This window comes from Aspergillus brunneoviolaceus (genome assembly GCF_003184695.1).
Source record: "Aspergillus brunneoviolaceus CBS 621.78 unplaced genomic scaffold BO95scaffold_18, whole genome shotgun sequence".
NCBI classification, from domain to species: Eukaryota; Fungi; Ascomycota; class Eurotiomycetes; order Eurotiales; family Aspergillaceae; genus Aspergillus; species Aspergillus brunneoviolaceus.
This window is the reverse complement of record NW_020290748.1, coordinates 389,223-410,448: the sequence shown is the minus strand read 5'-3', so window position 1 is coordinate 410,448 and position 21,226 is coordinate 389,223. Positions and strand designations below refer to the sequence as shown.

At 56.4% G+C, this 21,226-nt stretch overlaps 9 protein-coding genes across 9 annotated transcripts; 2 read left to right on the top strand and 7 right to left on the bottom strand.

The window, feature by feature from the left end:
- Nucleotides 1-64: 64 nt before the first annotated feature.
- Nucleotides 65-2,411, bottom strand: BO95DRAFT_512832 (Zn(II)2Cys6 transcription factor). The gene is made up of 5 exons (XM_025591552.1): nt 2,287-2,411; nt 2,179-2,233; nt 1,003-2,121; nt 657-946; nt 65-591 (listed from the first exon to the last, which is right to left on the bottom strand). The coding sequence occupies exons 2-5, from the start codon at nt 2,223-2,225 to the stop codon at nt 266-268; spliced, it is 1,782 nt and encodes a 593-aa protein (XP_025444469.1). The 5' UTR covers nt 2,226-2,233; nt 2,287-2,411; the 3' UTR covers nt 65-265.
- A 545-nt stretch (nt 2,412-2,956) lies between these two features.
- Nucleotides 2,957-3,480, top strand: BO95DRAFT_461694 (NuoB/complex I 20 kDa subunit family protein; the record flags this gene model as incomplete). Its single annotated transcript, XM_025588841.1, has 2 exons — nt 2,957-2,979; nt 3,030-3,480. The coding sequence occupies 2 exons, from the start codon at nt 2,957-2,959 to the stop codon at nt 3,478-3,480; spliced, it is 474 nt and encodes a 157-aa protein (XP_025444468.1).
- A 535-nt stretch (nt 3,481-4,015) lies between these two features.
- BO95DRAFT_512831 (uncharacterized protein) lies at nt 4,016-4,974 on the bottom strand (the record flags this gene model as incomplete). The annotated part of the gene is made up of 2 exons (XM_025591551.1): nt 4,250-4,974; nt 4,016-4,168 (listed from the first exon to the last, which is right to left on the bottom strand). The coding sequence occupies exons 1-2, from the start codon at nt 4,919-4,921 to the stop codon at nt 4,016-4,018; spliced, it is 825 nt and encodes a 274-aa protein (XP_025444467.1). The 5' UTR covers nt 4,922-4,974.
- Nucleotides 4,975-5,817: 843 nt separating this feature from the next.
- BO95DRAFT_512830 (uncharacterized protein) lies at nt 5,818-6,332 on the bottom strand (the record flags this gene model as incomplete). The annotated part of the gene is made up of 4 exons (XM_025591550.1): nt 6,241-6,332; nt 6,115-6,188; nt 5,999-6,058; nt 5,818-5,920 (listed from the first exon to the last, which is right to left on the bottom strand). The coding sequence occupies exons 1-4, from the start codon at nt 6,310-6,312 to the stop codon at nt 5,818-5,820; spliced, it is 309 nt and encodes a 102-aa protein (XP_025444466.1). The 5' UTR covers nt 6,313-6,332.
- Nucleotides 6,333-7,155: 823 nt separating this feature from the next.
- BO95DRAFT_461691 (PQ-loop repeat-containing protein) lies at nt 7,156-8,112 on the bottom strand (the record flags this gene model as incomplete). Its single annotated transcript, XM_025588840.1, has 3 exons — nt 7,156-7,659; nt 7,792-8,035; nt 8,090-8,112. The coding sequence occupies 3 exons, from the start codon at nt 8,110-8,112 to the stop codon at nt 7,156-7,158; spliced, it is 771 nt and encodes a 256-aa protein (XP_025444465.1).
- Nucleotides 8,113-10,195: 2,083 nt separating this feature from the next.
- Nucleotides 10,196-11,219, bottom strand: BO95DRAFT_72638 (uncharacterized protein). The gene has a single exon (XM_025592177.1). The coding sequence runs from the start codon at nt 10,892-10,894 to the stop codon at nt 10,370-10,372; it is 525 nt and encodes a 174-aa protein (XP_025444464.1). The 5' UTR covers nt 10,895-11,219; the 3' UTR covers nt 10,196-10,369.
- A 2,445-nt stretch (nt 11,220-13,664) lies between these two features.
- Nucleotides 13,665-16,541, bottom strand: BO95DRAFT_472146 (uncharacterized protein; the record flags this gene model as incomplete). The annotated part of the gene is made up of 7 exons (XM_025589633.1): nt 13,665-13,994; nt 14,069-14,152; nt 14,236-14,522; nt 14,586-15,069; nt 15,100-15,873; nt 15,936-16,305; nt 16,327-16,541. 7 exons carry the CDS (start codon nt 16,539-16,541, stop codon nt 13,902-13,904), a joined length of 2,307 nt encoding a protein of 768 aa, XP_025444463.1. The 3' UTR covers nt 13,665-13,901.
- A 606-nt stretch (nt 16,542-17,147) lies between these two features.
- Nucleotides 17,148-19,352, bottom strand: BO95DRAFT_512826 (putative C6 transcription factor; the record flags this gene model as incomplete). The annotated part of the gene is made up of 3 exons (XM_025591549.1): nt 17,148-18,897; nt 18,955-19,269; nt 19,333-19,352. 3 exons carry the CDS (start codon nt 19,350-19,352, stop codon nt 17,214-17,216), a joined length of 2,019 nt encoding a protein of 672 aa, XP_025444462.1. The 3' UTR covers nt 17,148-17,213.
- A 590-nt stretch (nt 19,353-19,942) lies between these two features.
- BO95DRAFT_491679 (NAD(P)-binding protein) lies at nt 19,943-21,194 on the top strand (the record flags this gene model as incomplete). Its single annotated transcript, XM_025590657.1, has 5 exons — nt 19,943-20,412; nt 20,480-20,591; nt 20,648-20,738; nt 20,799-20,883; nt 20,957-21,194. 5 exons carry the CDS (start codon nt 19,943-19,945, stop codon nt 21,192-21,194), a joined length of 996 nt encoding a protein of 331 aa, XP_025444461.1.
- Nucleotides 21,195-21,226: the final 32 nt, after the last annotated feature.

The window sequence follows — 21,226 nt, the reverse complement described above, 5'->3', positions numbered from 1 at the left end:
ACTACTGACTTATCACCACCACCACCACCTCCTCCTCCTCCCCCACCAGCTGCCTCGCTTTTCAATCCGTCATCCTCTCAGTGTACAGTAACTTACGCCTTCCGCAGTATGGCAGCCACCTGTACCACCCACATACAAATGAATAGTTGTGTGGGAGATCTTTGCTCAAGCACAACGAAGAGTTGGAGATTAGGAGAAGATGGGGGTGATGAAATCCCCACTTATGCCCCAGTGCATCCTCGCCGAGCCCGAATCTCTCACGCCATCAGTGCCTCGTCGTCAGTCGGTCCACCAGACGACGAAAGCTATCGTGGTGGTGGCTGTCGTTGTCGTTGTTATTGTCGTAGTTATTGTCTTCGGGCAACGCGGCAACGGACGGATGCTTGACGAGGGCCTTGGCCACCCTCCAGTACTCAACCGCATGGATGATGAACCCGGCCCGTTTCGTGCTGGGTGGATCCGACGCGCCGCGGCACAGGTCATCCCAGTGAGCCTTCCATCGGTCCAGGCCCCGGTCAACCGCATCGAAGATCCCGGGTTCGTCCGTGAGGGCATGCAGGGCCAGCAGATCGAACAGGACACATTGGAGTGCTGCCGTTTTGGAGTCAGTCAATCACGCGAGGCGAAGCTTACGGAATCAGGTCGATTCCACTTACCCGACAGAACGAGAAACGATCCAAAGACCGTGCTAGGGATGTAGGCTTCACGTTGCGGAGCGCGACCTTCGGCCCGCATCAGGTCGCGCAGGACGGATCGCACCCGGAGGGGCGCACGTGACGGCTCGCTGGAGACGGCGGCGAGATGCTCGAACTCGGGGATATCGCGGGCGTTGAACAGGTCATCCCTCGCAGGAATCGCGAAGAGTACCTCCCCGAGCCGGAGCTGGGCTGGGTAGCGGAAGAAGATCACGCAATAGCAGTCCAGAAGGTAGATGCCGGCCATGACTCTGATGCGGCTTAGTCAGTCTGGGATGCACTCGGTAGAGGGTCAGAAGCCACGAACCGAACCAGCCCCTCTCGGAGCACGTACGCGTCCCGGCCAGAGATGCGGGGAACGCAGTCATTCGCGATCCGGTTCAGGTTCAGCATGCGGATGGCGGTGAAGAGCGCCGGTAAGCGCTGCAGGCGCATCCGCCGAATGCTGTCCGGGTTCTGCTTGTACGCCTGCAGCGTCACGACGAGCATCGTGGCCTGGAGGGTTTCCAGAGTCCTGGGGTCGCTCAGGGCGTTGATGCCTGGATTCATCAAGTGCTGGAAAGACGGGCCGCTGAATATCAGGTGCTCGGTTACGCTGGAGTACGTTTCTAGATCACTGCCATTGTAAGGGGAGGTGTACACCGCTCCGAGGAGCACCATGGTCAGGATAAGAAGTATCGACGCTTCGCCCAATCGAAAGGTTGCGGGGTTGATGAAGTGATTGTGGAAGGCGTTGTCGAAAAACGCTTCAAGAAATTTCGCGATGTTCAGCGGCGTGAAGAGCTGCTTCGCTCTGTCGAAATCCACCACGTGATCTGGTGGAAGGCACTGACCATTTTGCATCAGAGATAGAATCTCGGACGACGTGTGTTCGAGCTCTCCCAGGTCAAACCGGTCCCCGGGAGCAGGGTGTAGGCTGCAGGAGGGATCCAAAGTAGCAGTGTTGATGAATGAGTTGAACAGGCTTTCCCAGGATTCTGTGACGATGTGGGGGTGGTGGGATTGATGGTTCACCGCACAACATGCGGATCTCGAGTCTGCGGGGTTGCACTGAGACAGTAGTCGGAGACTCTCGTATCGTGATTCGTGCTCGACATCAGTGTAGTGCAAGAGGAACGGTATGGACAGTTTGACAGACTGAGAGATGGGAGCCGCTGGACTTGATGTAGCAAGGCTCGCCGGCGATTGCTGGCCTGGACGCTCGTTGGGAGAGATGGATTTTCGGGAAAGGCTATGCTGACGAGTGAATGAGCATTCCAGGCCCCTTTGCAGGCAGGCCTCGCACGGGCAGTCCCCATCGCAGAATGATCGAGCTGTAGCACAGGAATTGCAAGCCGTTCGCTTTCTGCCCGCCTTGCCGGGATCGGAAGGGTTCTGGTCGCCAACATTGTGCTTGCATGTTCTAAGATGGCGACGTAGAACGTCCCTGGGTGTAGAGTAAAGTTAGACGAATCGACCCCAGTGGATCTAGGGTTATTGATACCTTCTCCGATAGGCACCACCACAGTGGTTGCAAGTGAGCTTGGTCATCGGCGCATCTAGCTAGGGTTCAGATTTGCCGGAGGACTAATGCAAAGGTGGAGTGGCTTACGGCTAGCTTCATGTCGTCGGAGGTGGCTCTTAGTGGTGAATACTTTGTGACATACACTACAAGCCACTGTAGTCTGTGGGTCGCATGTCGAAACAGTTTGAGACTTGTGATTGACTGGAACCTGGGATACCGTCGAGGGCATAGTAGCAGGAGCAGAAGTGCATGAGGGGGAAAAAAAGAAAGAGCGGAAAGAGGAAGACAAAGACGGCTGGAGGCAAGTGAAAAAGCCCAAGTGGGGTCCGGCGGGAAGACCTTACTACTTGCGGAATTCTAGTCGGGAAATCCCACATGCTAGTCGGAAAACCCACATCAGATTGTATACTACACCATCCCCTCCTACTTGCCAGTTCCATAAACCCAGCAGCAGATATTCTACAGTCCTTAGTGAGAACGTCCCTCCGTTATCCCCACAACATGCATCTGTTACGCATACGCTCTGCACGGATGATCAATTATGGTAGGCCGATCTCGAAACCGTTATGGATTGCAGCTGACCTCCCTCGTTTGGCATTCAGAAGTGGCATCCCTATGCCTTCAGTCGCGCGCGCACCCAACTCGCCTACCGCTTCCCCCTCGCGCATTCTACTCAGTCAAGTCTTTCCACCACTCAAACCATACAGAAAACAGCACCCAGTCACCATTCACCTCTCTCTCAACCGAAAAACGACCTATGAACCTAGCCGAGCACGTTCTGTACGCAACCACCCTACCTCCCTTAGGATCTCAGGGCTGACCTCCGCAAGCACCACCTTCGACCAGATCGTCAACTGGGCGCGACAGGGCTCCCTCTGGCCGCTCAGCTTCGGGCTCGCCTGCTGCGCCCTCGAGATGATGCACGTGTCGATGCCGCGCTACGACCAGGACCGGCTGGGGATCATCTTCCGGGCGTCGCCGCGGCAGGCGGACGTGATGATCGTGGCGGGCACGGTGACCAACAAGATGGCGCCCGCGCTGCGGCAGTGCTACGACCAGATGGCCGAGCCCCGCTGGGTGATCAGCATGGGCAGCTGCGCCAACGGCGGCGGCTACTACCACTACAGCTACAGCGTCGTGCGCGGGGTCGACCGCCTCGTCCCCGTGGACGTGTACATCCCCGGGTGCCCGCCGACGGCCGAGGCCACCCTCTACGGGGTGTTTCAGTTGCAGAAGAAGATGCGGCGGACGAAGGTTACCCGGATGTGGTATCGACGGTGAAAGGTGTCGCTGATGGATGGAGAGTGGGCCCTTTTTCTCCCGTTGGTGTTTGTGATGTGTTTGGTACTGTGGTGTTATACTCAGGTTGCAATGCTGAGTAGCCGGAAGAGTCACGTAGCTGGACAATTGTACTACATCTGCTTACTCGAGCTCGAAATGTTTCTGGTAGGTGACATACTAAGCTATACGAGTTGTTTATTGCACAAGATGGAATGAGAAACATTTCAAGATACAGTCGGGATTGACACATGTTGATTGAGAATGTGGCAACATTAGAGTTCGAAACAGGATCCAAAAATGATTTTCAGTAGGAAGGTAAGATTAGTCGGTAAAGCCAGTCCAGCTTTGTGGCCCTGGATCAAAAAGTGCAAACGGTAAGCAGAAGGAAAAGCCTGGGTATCATGAATCACGGCAGAGCTTTGACCCGTTCAGTACTCCGTACATTCGTATACACACCTTCAAAACCAGCCCTAACCTACCTCCGCCCACCCTCTTCCCCACACTCCCAGCACAACCCACATCCCGCTATGCACCTCTACCCGGGACTATAAATATCCTCATTCTCAATAACAAGCCGACGATCCAACCGCTTTAAAGCAGACAACCTCTCCGCAAACCGCTCCAGCGCCCCCGGAAACACCCTCGCACGGTCCTTGAACACCACCGTCTCGACATTCGGGAAAATCGTCTACATGCCCCAAAGGTCACCTTGTCAGCTCATCCGCCATGGCTATCAACCTCCCCACGAGTCGTGGGTAACGCAACGCACCGGGATCTCCCCAAACAACGCCTCCCACTCCGCATGCCGCACGCAGTACGTATCCGGCCACGACTCGAACCGCGGATCGATCTCCAGCACCTTGACCCGGCCGCCCCGCACCGGCGGCACGCACGACGACTCACCCCCTCCCGCCCCGGGACACACCAAGGTGACAGACTCCAGCCGCGGGAACTCGACCTCGCGCAGTGCGGCGCCGTACCCCTGCGCGACCGGCTCGGAGACGGTGACGAGGCGGGCGCGCGTCACCATCGCAGCGTACATCTGTCGGCGCGCGGGGTCGGCGATCTGCGCCAGGCGGTCGGGGAGGTCGTTGCTGCTGTGCGATGAGTCGAGGTCGTCGCGCCAGAGCATGGGGAGGGTCACGGCTGACCAGGGGCGGTTGACGAGGGCGCAGCGGTACAGGGCGCCGGTGCGCGTGTAGTGGTATCTGGTTTTGGGCTCGTCCGCGTCCTCGTCGCAGAGGATGTCGGAGACGGAGCCTTGCTCGTCGCAGTCATCGGTGGATGGGGTGGGGGTGGGGGTGGATTCTCGGAGTCGGGGTGCGCGCGTCGCGGGCCAGGTGTTGAGCGTGTCGGCGTGGATCCAGGCGATTATCTCCGTCAGGAGCTCGGGGAGAATGAGGGCGCGATGGCCTGCTTTTGTTGGTGTGGGTGGATTCATGGTTGAGACAGTGGTTTGGTGGTGAGTTGGTGGAAAATGGCGGCGGGCTGTATCCTTTTCAGTGGTGTTGCGATGCGTGTACATTCTGCACGATTGCACGTGGGGTCGGATGGGGCTGACGCTAACAGCCGAGTGAGTCACACAATATGTTAAGCTTGGACCACTATAAGGTTGGCTTGTATAGAGCTTAGCTTGTGTCTGTGTTATCGGGGGCCCGCATGGCTTACACAGCGGCTGCATTACGGAAGACTGCATCGCGCGTGGCGCGACGGGTGTAGGCCGCAGATGGCGTAGTGGTAGAACGTCGTCGGCTAGGCTGCGGGTGACAGTAAGACTTGGGGCCCTTATCGAGTCCTGGAGCCTTTGGATGTAAATCCTGTTGCAGCAATATTTTCTTCTCAAAAGGCACCTATTTTAGTAGACCCCTGGAGGAGCCGGTTTGATCTCATGTATGTTAGAGCTGGAAACAATCCGGCGTGTTCAAAGTATTTGGGAATAGTTCCATTTTAATTCGGCACCTGTATAGCTAGTATACCCAGAGCACAGGTTCTATAGGTTAATAGAACTATTATTTTTGTCATCATCGCGGGTGTATCCATGCATCGGATCACCGTCTCCGATCATAGTGCGGTGTATGTGGGTAGCCGACGGAATCATGTTAGGAGCCGCAATGACGTCGAAGGACTCGGAATTCCACTCTTTGGAGATATTCAACAAGGAACAAAGCCCAAGGGATCCGCTTGTATTGTCATATAGGTCTGTCACGCCTTAAGTGAAGACAGCCTGTAAAGAGATTCGGACAAAGGAGGGATTTTAATCATTACAAGAACAGAAAGCTATCGGTACAGAGAACTTTTTCGATCTCGAAAAATCCAGTGTGGTGCCTGGACCAGGATCTATTTCAGGCACCGGGCGCTCCGCGCCGGGGCCCCGATGTCGTATCTGAGCGAGGCGCTGTCGCGCTTGAGCGGGATCGCCTCCTGAGCACAGCTCGGCTCGCTGTAGTAGAATTCGAGGCGTCAGTATCAAGTCAAAGCAAAGAGAATCGCCCAACCTGGACGTCAGTTAAACCCGTACCGATACAGTTGGCATGTCATGCCAGGAATCAGCTCAACAGAATTGATAACACCTGCGGGTCTATACACATTGACGTTAGCACCACCTCCACAACTGTTGAAGAGGACTGCTCCTACGTCGTAATACAAGATCCATCCCCATTGCTGTGGACGTAAGGTCCGAGGAAGTGGTCCTGGGCGAAGAGTCCAGCCTGCATGGATGTTAGCCTCGTCGCAACAATTTTCCGGTGGAGGTCCACTAACCTGGGTCGAGGAGTAAGCCAAAGCGGGAACAATGGCAACCAAGGAACTGGACAGGAAGAGGGCGAACTTCATCTTGGCGGTGTTGGCGGTGGTGGTGGTGGCGGTTGTCGACGTCGATGCGATTGATGATCTTCAATCTACCACATGCAATCGGCGCGGATTTATAGCAATCAGACTAGGAGTGGTCTCGTCGCGAAGCCTCGCGGTCTGTTTGTGTTTTGTCGACCGCAAATGGAAGTATGCAAATCGCAATTTGGTCTTCATACTTTGTGTCACATAGACCAAAACCAAGGGGGACTTTTGGGCCGCACATGGCTCTAGGGAGATCAAGGAACTGTGCGGAAACAAACTCCCCGCCCTACCAAGCCGACTTTCCGTGGTTGATTATGGTATGTAGCATTCCGATCGGGGTTGCCGATCCCTTGCTCCTGACCTATGAAGGGCTGCGCAGGTAAGGAATTCTCCGGGACACGGAGTGTTATCCGAGCAGTACATGTGTGTAAAGTTGATTGTTTTGTATCTGCAATGGAAAGCAAAGACACCGTATAGATTTGGTGGCATGTGATCGCTGTGTATGGGTGGCAGAAATGACTGGGGCTTTTTCTGTGGCCGTGCAAGGATACGGTATTTTTGACCAAAACGAGGGTGAGGATTGTAGGGGGCGGAGGGATGGAGTGGTAAGAAAACAGCTAGACGGATCTCAATCAAGGATTCTACAATCGAAGAGCAACTTCAACTCGAAGTCTCCTTCACCCTATTGGCATCCAAGGTTTGTCTTAATTCAGCCAGGGAAGGGGTGGATTTGCCCAAGAACAACCGACCCAAGATTGCGGTACCCGGTGCAAATCTGGTGGAACCCTTCTTAGCCTGGTGGCCTGCATATCGTACTTTCCTCGACACAAAAAGACTTCCTCACTACCTGCTCGCCAACAAAGGCTCAGTTTCCCCTGCGATCGCCTCCAAAGTGCCGACCACAGCACGTCTCCGCGCCGCCAGCAAGAACAAGAGCCCCTGTCCGACCGCGAAAATTAGACTGTCCACCGCCGGCCACCCCACCCACAGGAACCAGGCATAGACCAACGGCCAAGACAGCGGATAGTCTTCTGGGAAAGGTGGACAGGTGACCCGAAATGGCCAGGTCCCCGCGAGCAGCAGAAACACAGCCGCCTGAGCACCCAGCCCCCGCACACTGATGCCACTTGGGTGCTGGGGCCCTGAGCGAATCAAGGTAACCACCTGACACAGAAACGCCCCCAGACCTAGCCACGGCACCGCCGGGTTGACGTACAGAAGATGGCAGCCGCTGAAGATCGCGTGCGTGAGATCGGCGTCCGGGTCTTGGTAGAGCAACACGATGAGCAACGCCCCTGGTGCGAGGGAGATGGCGAGGAAGATGCCGTAGAGAGTTGCCGCGTAGATCTTTCGTCTGCGGGATAAACCCGGGGATGGGTACCAGAGACACATGCCAAATCTTGGGGGTCAGTTCTGGTGTGTCAAAGTCTGGAGTGGCTATTAAGCCTTAGAGAAAATTCAACCAGTCGCACTGCTTACTGGAGAACGAAAAGCACCCAGACAGTGGCGAGTTGGCAAAAGTTCGCCCCAGGACTTGGGGTTTTCGATGAAGAAGTCTGCGCCATGGGGAAGGCTGATGTAGATCAGACCGACGAGGAGCTGTTCCGTGGCGCAGATGGTGTTGAGGACGACGAAAAAGAGCGACAGGCCTGAGGTGTCCTTGCTGGAATGGGTGAGCTGCAGTTGAGGGGGAAATGAGTAGACGGTCAGGCCGAGGCCAATGCTAGTGGGCGCAGTCTGTTAGTCTGCACGCGATTCCGGCACGGTTCGGATCTACATGCGAAACACGTTATGCAGCATCGGAGAGGTCGATCTTGTCACCCAAGCGGCCGGTTATCATTCGCCTGGATTGCCGTCGCACTCCACCACAAACAGGGTCTTGAATGCATGGATAATGAACGACACATTTGACACCCTAGACTATATCATAACCTATCAGTCCGCGGCAACGCGGCGCGTGATGTCTACACTGGGCGATATATTGTTGACGAGGAAGGTTTGGTCCAAGGCCATGGTTCTCTATCCCCAGGACAATCTCCTGGCAGACCGACTCATTTTTTGGCCTTCTACCGGTCAAAGACAGAGTCCTATGGTTTCACAAGACAACAAAATACGTAGGAAAAGAAATCCGGAGCAGGACTGCGAAGAGCCGGAAGCGAAAGCGCCCGGGTGCTGGAGAAAAGTTCTAGCCGGCGGCCGGCCGTTTTCTGCCTCTGCCTTCCGCTCGGGGCGGATAAATTATGCATACAGGATCTATTTTTAGCCCACATGCTTTCACAGGGCTTCGTAATCACATAACGTTACACACAATTAGTCAAGTTGATCCGACCAAAACGTTTATTCTTGTACTCGAGTGGCCATTGTGTCACTATAGCTCAGTGGATCGGTGGTTATGCCCCGTCGATATCACCATCTGAGCCCAAGTAACGTGACTCTACTTGCACCCAGACTCTTTTAGACATTACCCCACATTCCCTCGCATACCATATATATCTCACGTCACGCGGACTTCGTCAACAACATTGCCCTGTGAGTGCTGAGTAGAACCACCGTCCCACAGTGGCAACCCCAGCACGTCAGCTATCCCCTTGCCGAACGTTAAGGTAACCGTGTTCTATAAAAATCCCATCACAGCCACCACGAACCAACGGCACCCCCTTCCCCCCACCGGATCGTCAAAGATCCGACCCTGCAGATCCGGCAATCTGTTTCAGCTGGGATGACACCATTGATGATTGATCAGCAGCGTTTACCCCACACACATTCATCCACAGCCCCAGGCACAGTACACATCATGTCCGTTGATCATGGATCCGAGCAGGGGTGCGGACTACGTAACCGTAGTCGATCATTTCAATCCTCAGTAGGTATACCTTCTCCAGCACTATCACATGAGCACCCCAGGACCGGGCCCATCCTCAATAGCTCCAGCGCCTATCCGTGACTTCACCGGTAGTCTCGAAGTCATAAACCAAAGAACCAAGAATAGCACCTGCATAGTATGGAGTAGGGATACTCTTTTTTGCAGACAACTAGTTAACTAACCACAATGACTCAGTAATCCAAGCCCGCCGGAATAACCAACCACAAGCGAGGGGCAATCCTGCCCCGTGGCCCCACTCGTGCGGCCAGAATCCCGGAAGAACGAGACTCCGATTGGCAAGTGGGATTTACCCGCGGCGATCCGGCCTCGCCAGTTTGCTGGGGCTGGATGGACTCCGCCCCGTGGCCGACCGATCGATCGACCCGGTTGCGGGTTCCAGCCTCCCCCCCTTCTCCCCTTTCCCCTTTTGTGGGATGTGTGGCTTCGGGAAGGCTATTTCGGGTGATGATTGATTTACTGAGTCTCATGTTATAGAAGGTCTAGAATCGTTGTGGCTTCGTATTCGTAAATTTGCATAGGAGGTCTGCTTAGTGGGGATCTAGGTGCGATCGATGATTGAGCTTGGGATTGGGGTTTTTGATGACCAGCAGGAGAAATAATGTGGTATTTGAAAGTATATTCTTCATTATTGGTTCGTCCCTTGCACGGCAAGGGGGAAGGTCTGATCTATGATCTATAGGACGTGGACGCTCTAGGTGGTATATTCTAAGAACAGGAGTGAACGCTAAACAGGATGGATGACGCCGAGATAGTGGAACAAAGGAGACAGGATACAAAAGGAGGAGGAGAGTCTTTTGGGCCGTGATCTTGAAGCTCTGCTTCATTATGGAGGAGGAGAGGGATGACGAGGAGAGAGGAAAGGTGAGCGAGCGAGAGGATAGATAGATGAGGTGAAGGTGGTCTGTCCGAGACCATGAGGATGCTCAAAGCTTTCGATCGGATGAAAGCGCGTCAGTAGCTGTTGTACGGACGGGACATATGAGTGATCCTATGGAGGAGTCGGTCTGGATTGGAGCAGACGGATTGCCGATGGAGTCGGAGGTGGAGAGACACCGGATACGGCGTGGTTCCCTGGGTCTGGTGAAGACCGGTAATGGGTGGTTGGGGATTGATTGAGTTGATCAAAGGCGATGAGACGGGGTCGAGAACGAGTGAAGATCAGGTAGGTTGAGTTCAACAGGCGACAACAGGCACTCCAGATTGAGACCAGTGCACACTGCCACTCCGGCGGGAGAAGATCTTCTCCATGCACCGGCGGCCCTTGTCGAGGAGGCTCTTCTTCTCAGTGGGCTCCGGGGCCCATTTGATAGACGGGGTCTTCACGGCGGTCGACTTGACAGCGGCCGACTTCATCGGGGCAGGAGCCGCGGACGAGGGCTTGGAGCCGCGGCGGGAGCGCCGGGGCGGGACGGGCAGGTCGTTGTCGAGGTCATCGTCGCTGTCGCTACCCATGGAGCGGATGTGAACTTGGATGTCCCGCTTGACGAGCTCCATGGACTTCTCATGGACGCGGGCGTGGCCGAGGCACCGGCGCAGATCGGGCTGCTTGGCGCTGCTTTCGTGTTCATACTTCTCGCCGGAAACGAGGCAGAGGTGGAGATGGAGCGAGGATTTGGTCGCGAAGGGGGAGCGACGCTGAGGGCGCACAGGGGGAGGAGGGGTCGGTTTGGTGAAGAGGAAGGAAGAGGTGTAGGACATTGTAGGTTGGGATTGGGTGGGTTGGTGGTGGGCGAGAGACTCGATAGTGGTGGTGTGTATGTACGCAGGCACTACTCCGTCACCCAAAGGGCGGGGAGAGTCAAGGTGAATTGGTGTTGGTCTAAAGGGGGAAGGAAACGTAGAGCTGCTTGCTTGGTTGACACTTTTTTTTTCCTTTCCATGATTGCCGGACCTTCAGAGTCTATATAGGGTGCCAGGGGAAGCAAAGCCAGCTTGCGATAAGAAAAGCGCGAGTAGGTCATGGGGTGAGCAAAAGTCTGCTTGCCAGGGCTCTAGAACTTCCCCCGGTGGATCAGTAAGTGGATCCGCCCATCAGTGGCCGACTGTTCCAGCCCTGCCATCAGGCCGACAAACCCCTCGACCGCCACTGCCCAACTGACAAAATTGCTCAGGAACCACTCGGTGACAATGGATCATGAAACGTTAATGATATGATAATGCACGGCCAGGGCCACTGCCAATCAGCGAGTGGTTTCACGCCCATGCGATACAGGCACACAGGCACAGGCAGGCACCGGGTGTGATAGACTGATAGCAAAGACCTCACCAGCCAGTGAATAAGGTTCCTTACACTCGAAGAGGGAAAGATGTCCGTGCACGGGCACGTGGGTCAGATAAGCGATTCATAATGCATTCGGTGTTCATTTTTTTTTTATTTTTGGGGCCGGGTGGAGCACTCTCTGTGTGTGGCTTTGAAACCTGGAAGTCTCGAGCATCGACGCGACAGCTCGATCACCTTCACAACTCACCAGGTGTACGAGTCTTTGGCCCCGAGTCAACGACTCCACCACAGTAGCGCTGACGTTCCCTTTGCTGGTGCCCCTCCTTCCCCCCTCCCTCCCTCTCTTCCTCCCCCTCTATTAGATGGTGTCATCAGAGTGGCAATTTTCAGCGGCCAGATTGACACTGACTCACTGAGTCACCGCCATTCACCACCGACTGGGTCAATTGACGCGATCCTGGTGCGTAATTTCTTCTAATTGCGTCCTGTGCCTGGACCAAGGACGATTCCATGAGAGTCTTAGATTGAGTGATGGCGTCAGAAAGCAGAATCCATCCCACCATTCTCAATCAATAGTGTGTGTGATCTGTGAGGGTGATGCATTATCAACTTCGGGATGGGAGAGGTGTCAATCAATCCTCGGACCGGCCAACGGAATCGGCCCCCCGATAAGAAACCGGTTTAGCGTGTCTGGTGCAGCTCGCAAGCTACCTGCAGCAGGAGAGTTTCCGATCAGCAGATCGACACTCGCTCAACCGTACTTCCCTGCTTGAGATGATTTGGTTTCTGCAATCTGCAGCCCGCAGCCTGCAGCCCTCCGCTGGTGGCTTATAATTCGGTGCACCTCCCCTTCTTCTATATTTTGTGATCTGTATTATCTGTTTGTCTGCATGAACCACCCTTCGATTACATTTTATTCATAATTCCCATATTCCGCCGCCAACTCCGGTCGCAAAAGCCAAAGAAAAAATAAAAATAAAAAAGCCACATTTCCTCCCGCTTACCGTCGGCGTGGCACCAACGGGTTATGTAAGCCACGCGCACAACGCTGGTTAACTTGCCATCATCCATCCTTCGCATCGCTTCAACTTGACTGACGGCGACACAACCTGCTCCTTTGGGCAAAAGCAGTGGAGGAAAGTGATGACTCGAGTGGGCAGGTGGCTTGCCATTGCCCCTCCTCCCTTCCTCCCCGGTGGTCAATGCATCGCTTCTATTGCTTGGATGCGTGATTTTTTTTTTCTTCTCTTGTGGCCTGCGAAACTCTATCAGCGGGGAACAAGCAAGCCTTTAAGTTATACTCCGTCCTCCGTAGAGACACTATCGACAGTCGGCACGCCACATACGGACGTTTTCTCTGGTTCCGTCAAAACCTAGCTAGTAAGCTCGTGTGAGTCGATGGCGATCTAGAACGAGTCTATTTTTCCTGCATTGCTGTGGTTTCTGGTTGTGCGCAATGCGACGGCGGCTAGTGCTGTGCGGTGTCGTGCTAGTTCTTCAATCTTCACACCGTAACTTAAGGTCTACTACGTAGTCTGACTGCTGCGCAAAGACGCACCGGAGGTCTGAGCTTAATCCCCCCCTTCTCCTACCCCTACCCTCCCCATCCCCCTTTCCATGCTCCCTTTGACTCCTGCGTGCCCAATCACCGAGATTGCGATGCCCACGCGGATGGCGTCGCCTAAATTGCGATTGCAGCGGGAGGGTCGGGAGTATCATGGATCAACGGTCGGGATTCCTGGCCTCTGGCCCTTTTCCTCCCTATCTGACCGCGCAGCAGTGCCAAACCCGGGCTTGGGTGTTCAATTTCTTGATTCTTGTCTAGAATGTGGAGTGGAGTTCACCCGTCGGGTACTGGATGCTCTAGAAGGTGGATGGACCCTGAGGGTTAGGTTATGCCTAGTCTACAACTCTGGACTACGTACCTAGTTCACAGAGTCGATAGCTCCGCGTGTTTGGCATTATGCAATCGAATTGCCCCTCCCCTCCCCTCCCCTCCCTCCCCTTCCCCCTCCACCCTTCATCCGTGAATCTGTTCACATGACTCTCAGCCAAATTGATCGCATTCCTGCATGCATATATACCCCCATCTGCCTGCCTGCCTGCCTGCCTGCCCCTCTTCGAAACATTTACCCAATCCCACCGAAGAACAAAGCAAAAAGCCGGAGATCTCTTAATTCGCTGCGCCTGACAAGGCAAGAATCCCGAACTCCAGGGTTTGCTTTTTCGCCTTTTTTTTTTTTTCGCCTGCCGGCTTGGCTGGCTGGTTTCTGATTCGGATTGTTGGCGATAAGCCACGGCCACTAGACCCGAACCGGAGATCCCGGATCTCGGAGATCAGCCGGCGCCCATGGATTGGGATTGTGGTTGGTGTTACTATCTGTCACCGGCACAAAACCAAAAAAAAATCCAACGAAAAGGAAAAGTCGTTGGCGGAGTCTTATCAGTATACAATAAAGCTAGCCTTTGGAAGGGATGGATCGATTATTCCATCGCCCAGAGGTTGTCGAATGTCCATGCGGCGGGATTGCCGAAGAAGAATTCGTCGAGGGAGAGGTCTTCTTGGCTGAAGGTTGGCTGTTGTGTGTTGATTAGTTGGGATGTTCTGATGTTTTCTTCGAAAAAGGGGTTGGGGAAAGGTGCGAACTCACTCGGGATAAGTCCGGGTCGAGGAGAGACGCTCCGGTTAAGTCCGGGGGCAGATGGAGCTGGGCGGTGGTGTCGGGCGGGTTCATCTATGCGACCGTTAGGGCACTCGCCAACACAACCTTCATCTTCCACTTATTCTGGGAGAATGAAAGGGAAGGCGACCACTCACCGTAACCAGCCGCATCGGGAACAGAAGCTCCTTGGCCTTGCGCAGATCCTCCTGATGCGCCAGCACCCGATGATACTGCCGCACCACCTCGTAGATCGCCTCCTCCTTCTGCACCGCCGGGTGCGCCGGGTCGGGGATCCGCGACCGCAGAAACGCCGCCGCCGCCGCGATGTACCAGTAGTGCGTGTACCCGGTGCCCAAGCGGGTGGTCTTCTCCTCAAGGAGATGCAGGACCGCCTCGATGTAGTGGATCAGCGTGGTGCTGTTGGATTGGAGGAGGATGTTATCTTCCCTGCCTTATCAGTCTGTTTGCTCCTCGACGTTTCAGATGAAAGATGGGGCTGACGTACCGTGCACGCTGGCAGCGATGTACATGTTATGGCAGATCACCAGCGCGCTCTTGAAGTAGTCGTGGCGTAGGAGCAGCAGGAGGTGGTTCCCCGCCTCGGTGAGCTGGCGGTGCTGGTCGATGAGCCGGAACGCGGCGTTGAAGCACACCATCCGCGAGAGCGAGTAGCGCGGGTTGGTGTCCGCCTGGCGTGCGAAGGGCGCATGGAGCAGGATGAGGAAGTGTCGGAGCTGGATGTCAAGCAGCGCGCGGGGCAGGGCTGGGTTACGCCCTCGCCCTGACGCCCCCGGGGTGCGGGTGTCGTTGTCGTCGGGCCACGGGGGCAGTCGGTGCAGCGCGGCTGTGATCCGCTCCTCGCTGCGGAGCACCTCCTCGTACACGGACTGGGCGTGAGTGTCGTTGACGAGGGAGTTCAGGGCGGTGCGGAGCGGGAAACTAGACGCTGCAACCCGCAGGAACGAGCACGCCGTGTATACCTCGGCCGGCTGGGAGGGCGGGAGCGCCGCCGCGTCAACCGCCAGCGCCTCGTCATCGATGTTCAGCGGCGGCGCGGTGTCCGAGGTCAGCGCCGCGCCCGCGGACGGCATGCCGCGGTCCGTCGAGATCTGCAGCTCCAGCTCCAGGATCGTCGCCCACAGTCGCCGCCGCATCTCCAGGTCGAAGACCGACACGCGGTCACCCAGGATGGTCGGGTCGCGGTGGAAGCCGGCCGACATGGCCTCGCGCACCAGCGTGCCCGCCGCCGTCCACGTGCGCTTTTTCTTCACCACGTTCACCATCTTCGCCACCAGCAGCAGGCACCGGATCTGCCAGATCGCCAGGTAGATGTGCTTCTGGCTCTGGCGGGGCAGCCACGCCTCCGCCGCCTCGATCCACAGCGTCGCGCGCTCGCGCGCCATGGCGCTGTCGCCGATGTATTTGGGCTGTTGCTGCTGCTGGGCCGGCGGCGCCGCAAGACAGCCCACGCACGCGAGCACCAGCATCAGCGTCACGACGAACGCCGGCCGCGCGGCGCGGCTGTCTTCGCGGAACGTCTCGTACTCCCGCATGAAGCTGGGGTAGTGCAGGATGCGGTAGATGGTCTCGAAGGTGTCGAAGTAGAGGTGCACATGGGCGTCCATGGTCTCCGGGTCCGGGAGTAGCCCGACGAGCTCCCATTCATGCTGCGGCAGCAGGTCCGTCCGCATGCCCTTCCATTTCACCTGCAGCGCCTTCAACTCCCGCTGCAGGCTGGGCAGGGAGGTGCGCTGCATGATCGTCTCCTTCATGAACGATCGCAGCTCGGGGAACTATCCCCAGCATGAATCAGCAAGCTTTCTTGCACAGTGACGAGTAAAAGAGGAATACTCACATGAGAAATCAAACTAATCGGATTCGTGCTCCCGTAGTAATGCGTCTTGAAGTTCTCGCCCCGCAGAATCGTCGTCTGCACCCGCAACCGGTCCCCGCCAGACCCCGGGGGCCCGATCCCATCATCATGACTATCGTTGTTATCGGCAACGTTACTGCGGATCGACGGGCGCTCCTCATTGATCCCCGTCGCCGACGACGACGCCCCGAGTAACTGCCAGCTCCCTGCGTTCTGCGGCGCCGCTAGCGATATTACCCTCGTCTCGGGGGATGCCTGATCTACCGTCGGGTGCTCCAGCCCCGGCCCTCGGACAGAATGACTCTGCGGCACCGGCGCCCGCGCCGGCGGGGGACTGTGCAACGTGTACGCACTATTGTGCAACAAGACGGACCGTCCCTCGTCCGGCAGTAAGGGGAATTCATTGTAGGAGCATGACTCGGCGATGCCACCTTTCCGACACCGCCCGCAGGCCGGGACCCCGCGGTCGCATTTGAGTTTGCGGCGCCGGCAGGCGTAGCACGAGAGGGCCTTGCGTCTGCGTTTGGGCTTGTCCGAGCTCGGTTGCCGGGGGGACTTGGAGATCCGAGATGAGGGGTGGGATTGCATTTCCTGTTAATCGGGTGTAAGGGAGGGGAGGAAAAGAGAAGTCGCGTAGCATGTCAGACTGCGTCGTAGCTCCGAGGCGGGCGCGCGGCGGTTATTTAATCTCGGATATAAGTCGTCTCGGGGTTTAGGGGGTTGTCTCGGTCGGAGTTGTCAGTCTCCTTCATCGAGGGTATTGATTGGTGGGTGACTGATTTTATCTATCTGATTGATTGATAACGGCCGAGGGCGACTCGGAAGGCCCGGTTCCGATTGGCTGGGTGTCGGGGTCCGCGTTAAGCACACGTGTGCTTGGATGCTGTCGCAAAACACCTAGCCTGAGCATGAGGTGTGGACGGATCGAACGCTATGGTTACACGACGGCTGTCTGTAAGCGCTTCGGTGTCAGCGGGTGTCCACGTGCCCGGAAAGCGGACCGCTCGGAGGAGATACCCGGTTGTCGCCCGGCATGTGCACGCACCTACGCGCGTGTTCTCTGTATGTATGACATCATTGCGTCGCACCACATTGCCGCTGCCTACCAGCCCACAGGGAGTGCAGTGAGATTCTCGCTACAGAGGAAGAAAATTTTGTGATGAGGCAGGGCTTGGACAATACCTAAACCCTAAGCGGCTTGATACAAGTCTACACTAGCGATGATGGGGCCAAGTTACGCTTGAGTCGCGAAGCATCCCGCTAGAAACTCATATTCAGGAAGAAGTCCAGGTCGATCGCGCCTGATTGCGCAAAAGGATAGAACGAAATATCCTCCGGTGCAGTGGGGATGGTAGTGTCGTCCCTCAAGCCGTGGCTGCCCTCGCCCAGCGAACGCTCGAGGTGGTCGATGCCCTTGCGCTTCTTGTTCACAGACGCGCGCACGAGCTGCCGGACAGTGGCTAGCGCCTCTGTAGATAAATGCGTGTTGAGTCGGTCGGAAATGCTTTGCAGGGTCTCCATCGCCTGCGGGATCACAGCCAGACTGTCGGGCGTGTCCAGCGCCAGCAGCACGCAGGCGAACTGGAACACGGTGCCCAGGACATTCCACCAGGGCTGGTCCAGAAAGACCAGTCTTTGTGCTGGAGCGAGCGCGGCCGTGCCCGCGCTGACGATCTCCTCAATCTGCCGTGAGCGCAGTTGGAAATTGATCAGGCGTAGTCGGCGGTATAAGCAGAAAATGAGATCGGCTTTCACCAGCACCAGGAAGTCATGATCGACTTCGATACGGACGACCTTCCTTAGCGCGAATACCTGATCTTCCGCGTCTGCGACGACTTCTCGGGCCGGGGTGCTCACCGCTACGGCCTGAACCAAGGTACAGAGTTGGGAGCAAAGGTCGGTCTTGAAGGTGGCGGAGAAGTCCTCCTTCCGGGCGTGCAGCGTAGGATTCATCACGGACCGCCCATAGTCCCAGGCGATCAGCGTTTGCAGACATTCGGCTACCTGCGCAGTGCGTCTGGGGTTGTACGGCTGTCTTGATGGCGTGTCCGGCGGGGCCTTGCCGGGCGCCAACATGAAGCCGTCAGGCCCGTGCTGCAGCCCCGTGGCCTCGACCAGATGCATCATCGTGCAGCTGCAGAGCCACGACAGATGTGGTCGGCTCGTGGTGCGCATGTACAACGTGCGCAGGAAGTATGCGGCCACGTGCTCGATGGTCGGGAACCGGCCGACGACGTAGTCCTCGAGGATGCTTTTCGCGTGCTGCACGGCCCACAGCTCTTTTTCTGGAGTCAATGCTCCTTCGACGCCAGTGAACAACGACCCCAATGCCACGACCCCGCAGACTACTGCCTCGAAGCTCAACCCCTGAGGCTTCCCGTGCCAATGCTCCTCGGCCCGCTGAAGCAGCCTTTCGTGGTCCAGGAAGTTGAATAAGGGGTGAATGGTGGTCACATAGACATTGATCAGGCGCTTAGCCACCACCCAGTTAATGACCTCGGCAACCTGAAACCGGACGCTGGTTTCCGGCTCGCGTCTGACCCCCGGATTGTAGGCGAACGAATGCAAGCGTGGGGGGTTGGGAGCCTGCACATCGAGCCCCACAAACAGTGGAAACGCGACCGAGGACTGCCGCCCCACGAACCGCTGCTTCCAGGGCTCCAAGATTCCGTGAGGAGCTGACGGGCTGCTGGTGCGCACCGCACTCGTTCCTTGTGCAGCTACCTGCCCATCATCCGATGCTACACGCCGCGCATCTGCTGGCTGAGTGCTTGGAACATACTCACACTCGACGCTGGAGCTCGCACACATCCTGCATGGAACATTCCCATCGCATTTGACTCTCCGCGACCGACACTGCGTACAGGCCTGGCGCGATCGCTGACGCTTCCGATCCAAGCCATCGGCCTCATCACTCGACGACTGCGACTTGCGTCGTCCATGCCTACTCGACGTCAGTATTCGGCCACAGTGCCACGATTCAGGTGATACATAGCCGTACTTCCGACTCCCCTCGTCGGCCGCCACATAGTTCGGCTTCAACTTGGACGATCGGGATTGCTTCCAATTGTCGTGGGTGGAGGGGGGACATGTATGGGGGTTGTAAACCGTCACCCGGGGCTGTCCTTTCTTGGTCCCGATTCGCACCTCATATTGACAGACCGGGTCCCGGCACTTGGTGATGTGGCGGGCGGGGTCTGATTTGGCGACGAGGTAGGATTCATGGCGATCGGCTGTATGGCGGAGGAGGGTGTGACGGGCCTGAGAGATGGTGTCGAATGTCATTCCTATGCAGAAGGGGGTGACGTCCCTGGGGCTGGTGCAAGTTGCAGCAAGTTAATAAGCATTCTACACCTAACAATGTATGCGAAGGGCCTACGATTGGTGGGATAGATCCATTCTCTGTGGTGTGGCTGGGTGGATGGTCCACGATGGTGGATGGGCAGGACAGAAGGACAACCCTGAGATGATGCCAGATGCCACCAAAAAAGCTGGGCATCCGAACGAAAAGACGGACAGATACACGTGATCGAGACAGTCACGTGACATGGTATAACCCATTGGGAAAGTCGGGGTGCGATGGTCCATGGGTCGGTAGTAGCGTTGTAGAGCTATGGGATCTATACTACTGTAAGGACATGTAGAAGATACTACAGTCTGACTGACAAGCAACAAGCTGGCTAGTCCCCATCCCCGCTGCAACTACCTCACAAGAACGTTTTACATACTCTACAGCGGTACACCCAAACGGATCTCCAAATCGAACTCTTGTGCATGAATCAATTGGCTGACCCGGACACAATCTTAATACGAGTGCCCATAGCCTGGACCTGAATAGGCCATGATTTCAGAATGACGCGAGGGACAGAATACCTATACCAATAATATAAGACCTCCGCTTCGAGACATTTTCCATTAGTACCTATACCCTTCGGTATACATACAAGAACCACAATCTATCACCCTCAACTGTCACTAGCAGAGCAATAATGTCCCGCAAACTCTGCATCACCGCCGTAGACGGCCACACTGGGTCCTTGATCGCCGAGCTGATCATGACGGATCCCAACTTCAAGAAAGCCATCGGCTCCGTGGTCGGTCTGACCCTGCACCCGGACGCCAGCGCCTGCAAGGAGCTGAGCAAACTGGGGATGAAGATCGTGCCCCACAAGCCGGGCCGCCTCCGCGCGATGGTTCAGTCGCTCAAGGAGATCGGGGCGGACGCGATGTGCCTGATCCCGCCCGCGCACCCGGACAAGCTCGACATCACCAGCGAGCTGATCGAGGCGACCAAGCAGGCCGGGGTCGCGAATGTGTGCATGATCAGCTCCGCCGGCTGTGACCTCGCCGAGCGGGACCGACAGCCCCGGCTGCGGGAGTTCATCGATTTGGAGGTGCGGCTGCTCGCGTGCAAGGGCGATCCCTCCACTTCTACCGGTCACTCGCCGGTTGTTATACGGTAGGGCTTGCGAAGGGAACGGGCGAATTTGAAAGAGGGCATCTTGATTGACTTGAATACTCTGTAGACCGGGCTTCTACGCGGAAAACCTGTTGCTCTACTCCCGTCAGGCGCAGGAGGAAGGGCTTTTGCCGCTGCCTATGGGCAAGGATCACAAGTTCGCGCCTATCGCGCTGGGGGTATGTTTCTCTCGCCTCTTGGGTTGTTACTAGGATAGTGGACTGACGGCTGCCAGGATGTCGCCCAAGTCGCAGCGCATGTCCTCTGTGGGAAGGGCAAGCATGGATTCAGTGACAAGCACCGGGGTCAATTGATGGTGCTGACGGGTATGTACGAAGACACACACTGAACTTGCATGCGCAAAATGAATGCTCAATACGACATAGGCCCGATGCTTGCCACGGGTGAAGAGCTGGCGTCTGCAGCCAGCCAGGCCCTGGGAGAAGAGCTGAAGTTCGAGGATATCTCTGAGTGGGTCCCTCCCGTATTGTCTTTCACTAGCTACGGGGTATAGTGTCCGAGACTAAACAGTGCATCCCTGCAGAAACGAAGCGAAGAGAGTCTTACAAGCGCAATCGGACAGTGACCAGTCTGAGGTGCAGTATCTGCTGGAGTACTACTCGTTGGTGCGTGAGGGCAAGACCAACTACATTTCCACCACCGCGTTCCATGACGTCACCGGGGGCCATCCCCAGGAACCCCCGGACTTCTTCAAGGTCTATGCCCAGGAGTTCCATCCTAAGCGCACCAACAAAAGACGTAAGTTGAGCGGGGGCCAGTGAGCATGGTTACAGTGGCTTGCGTTGATGTAGTT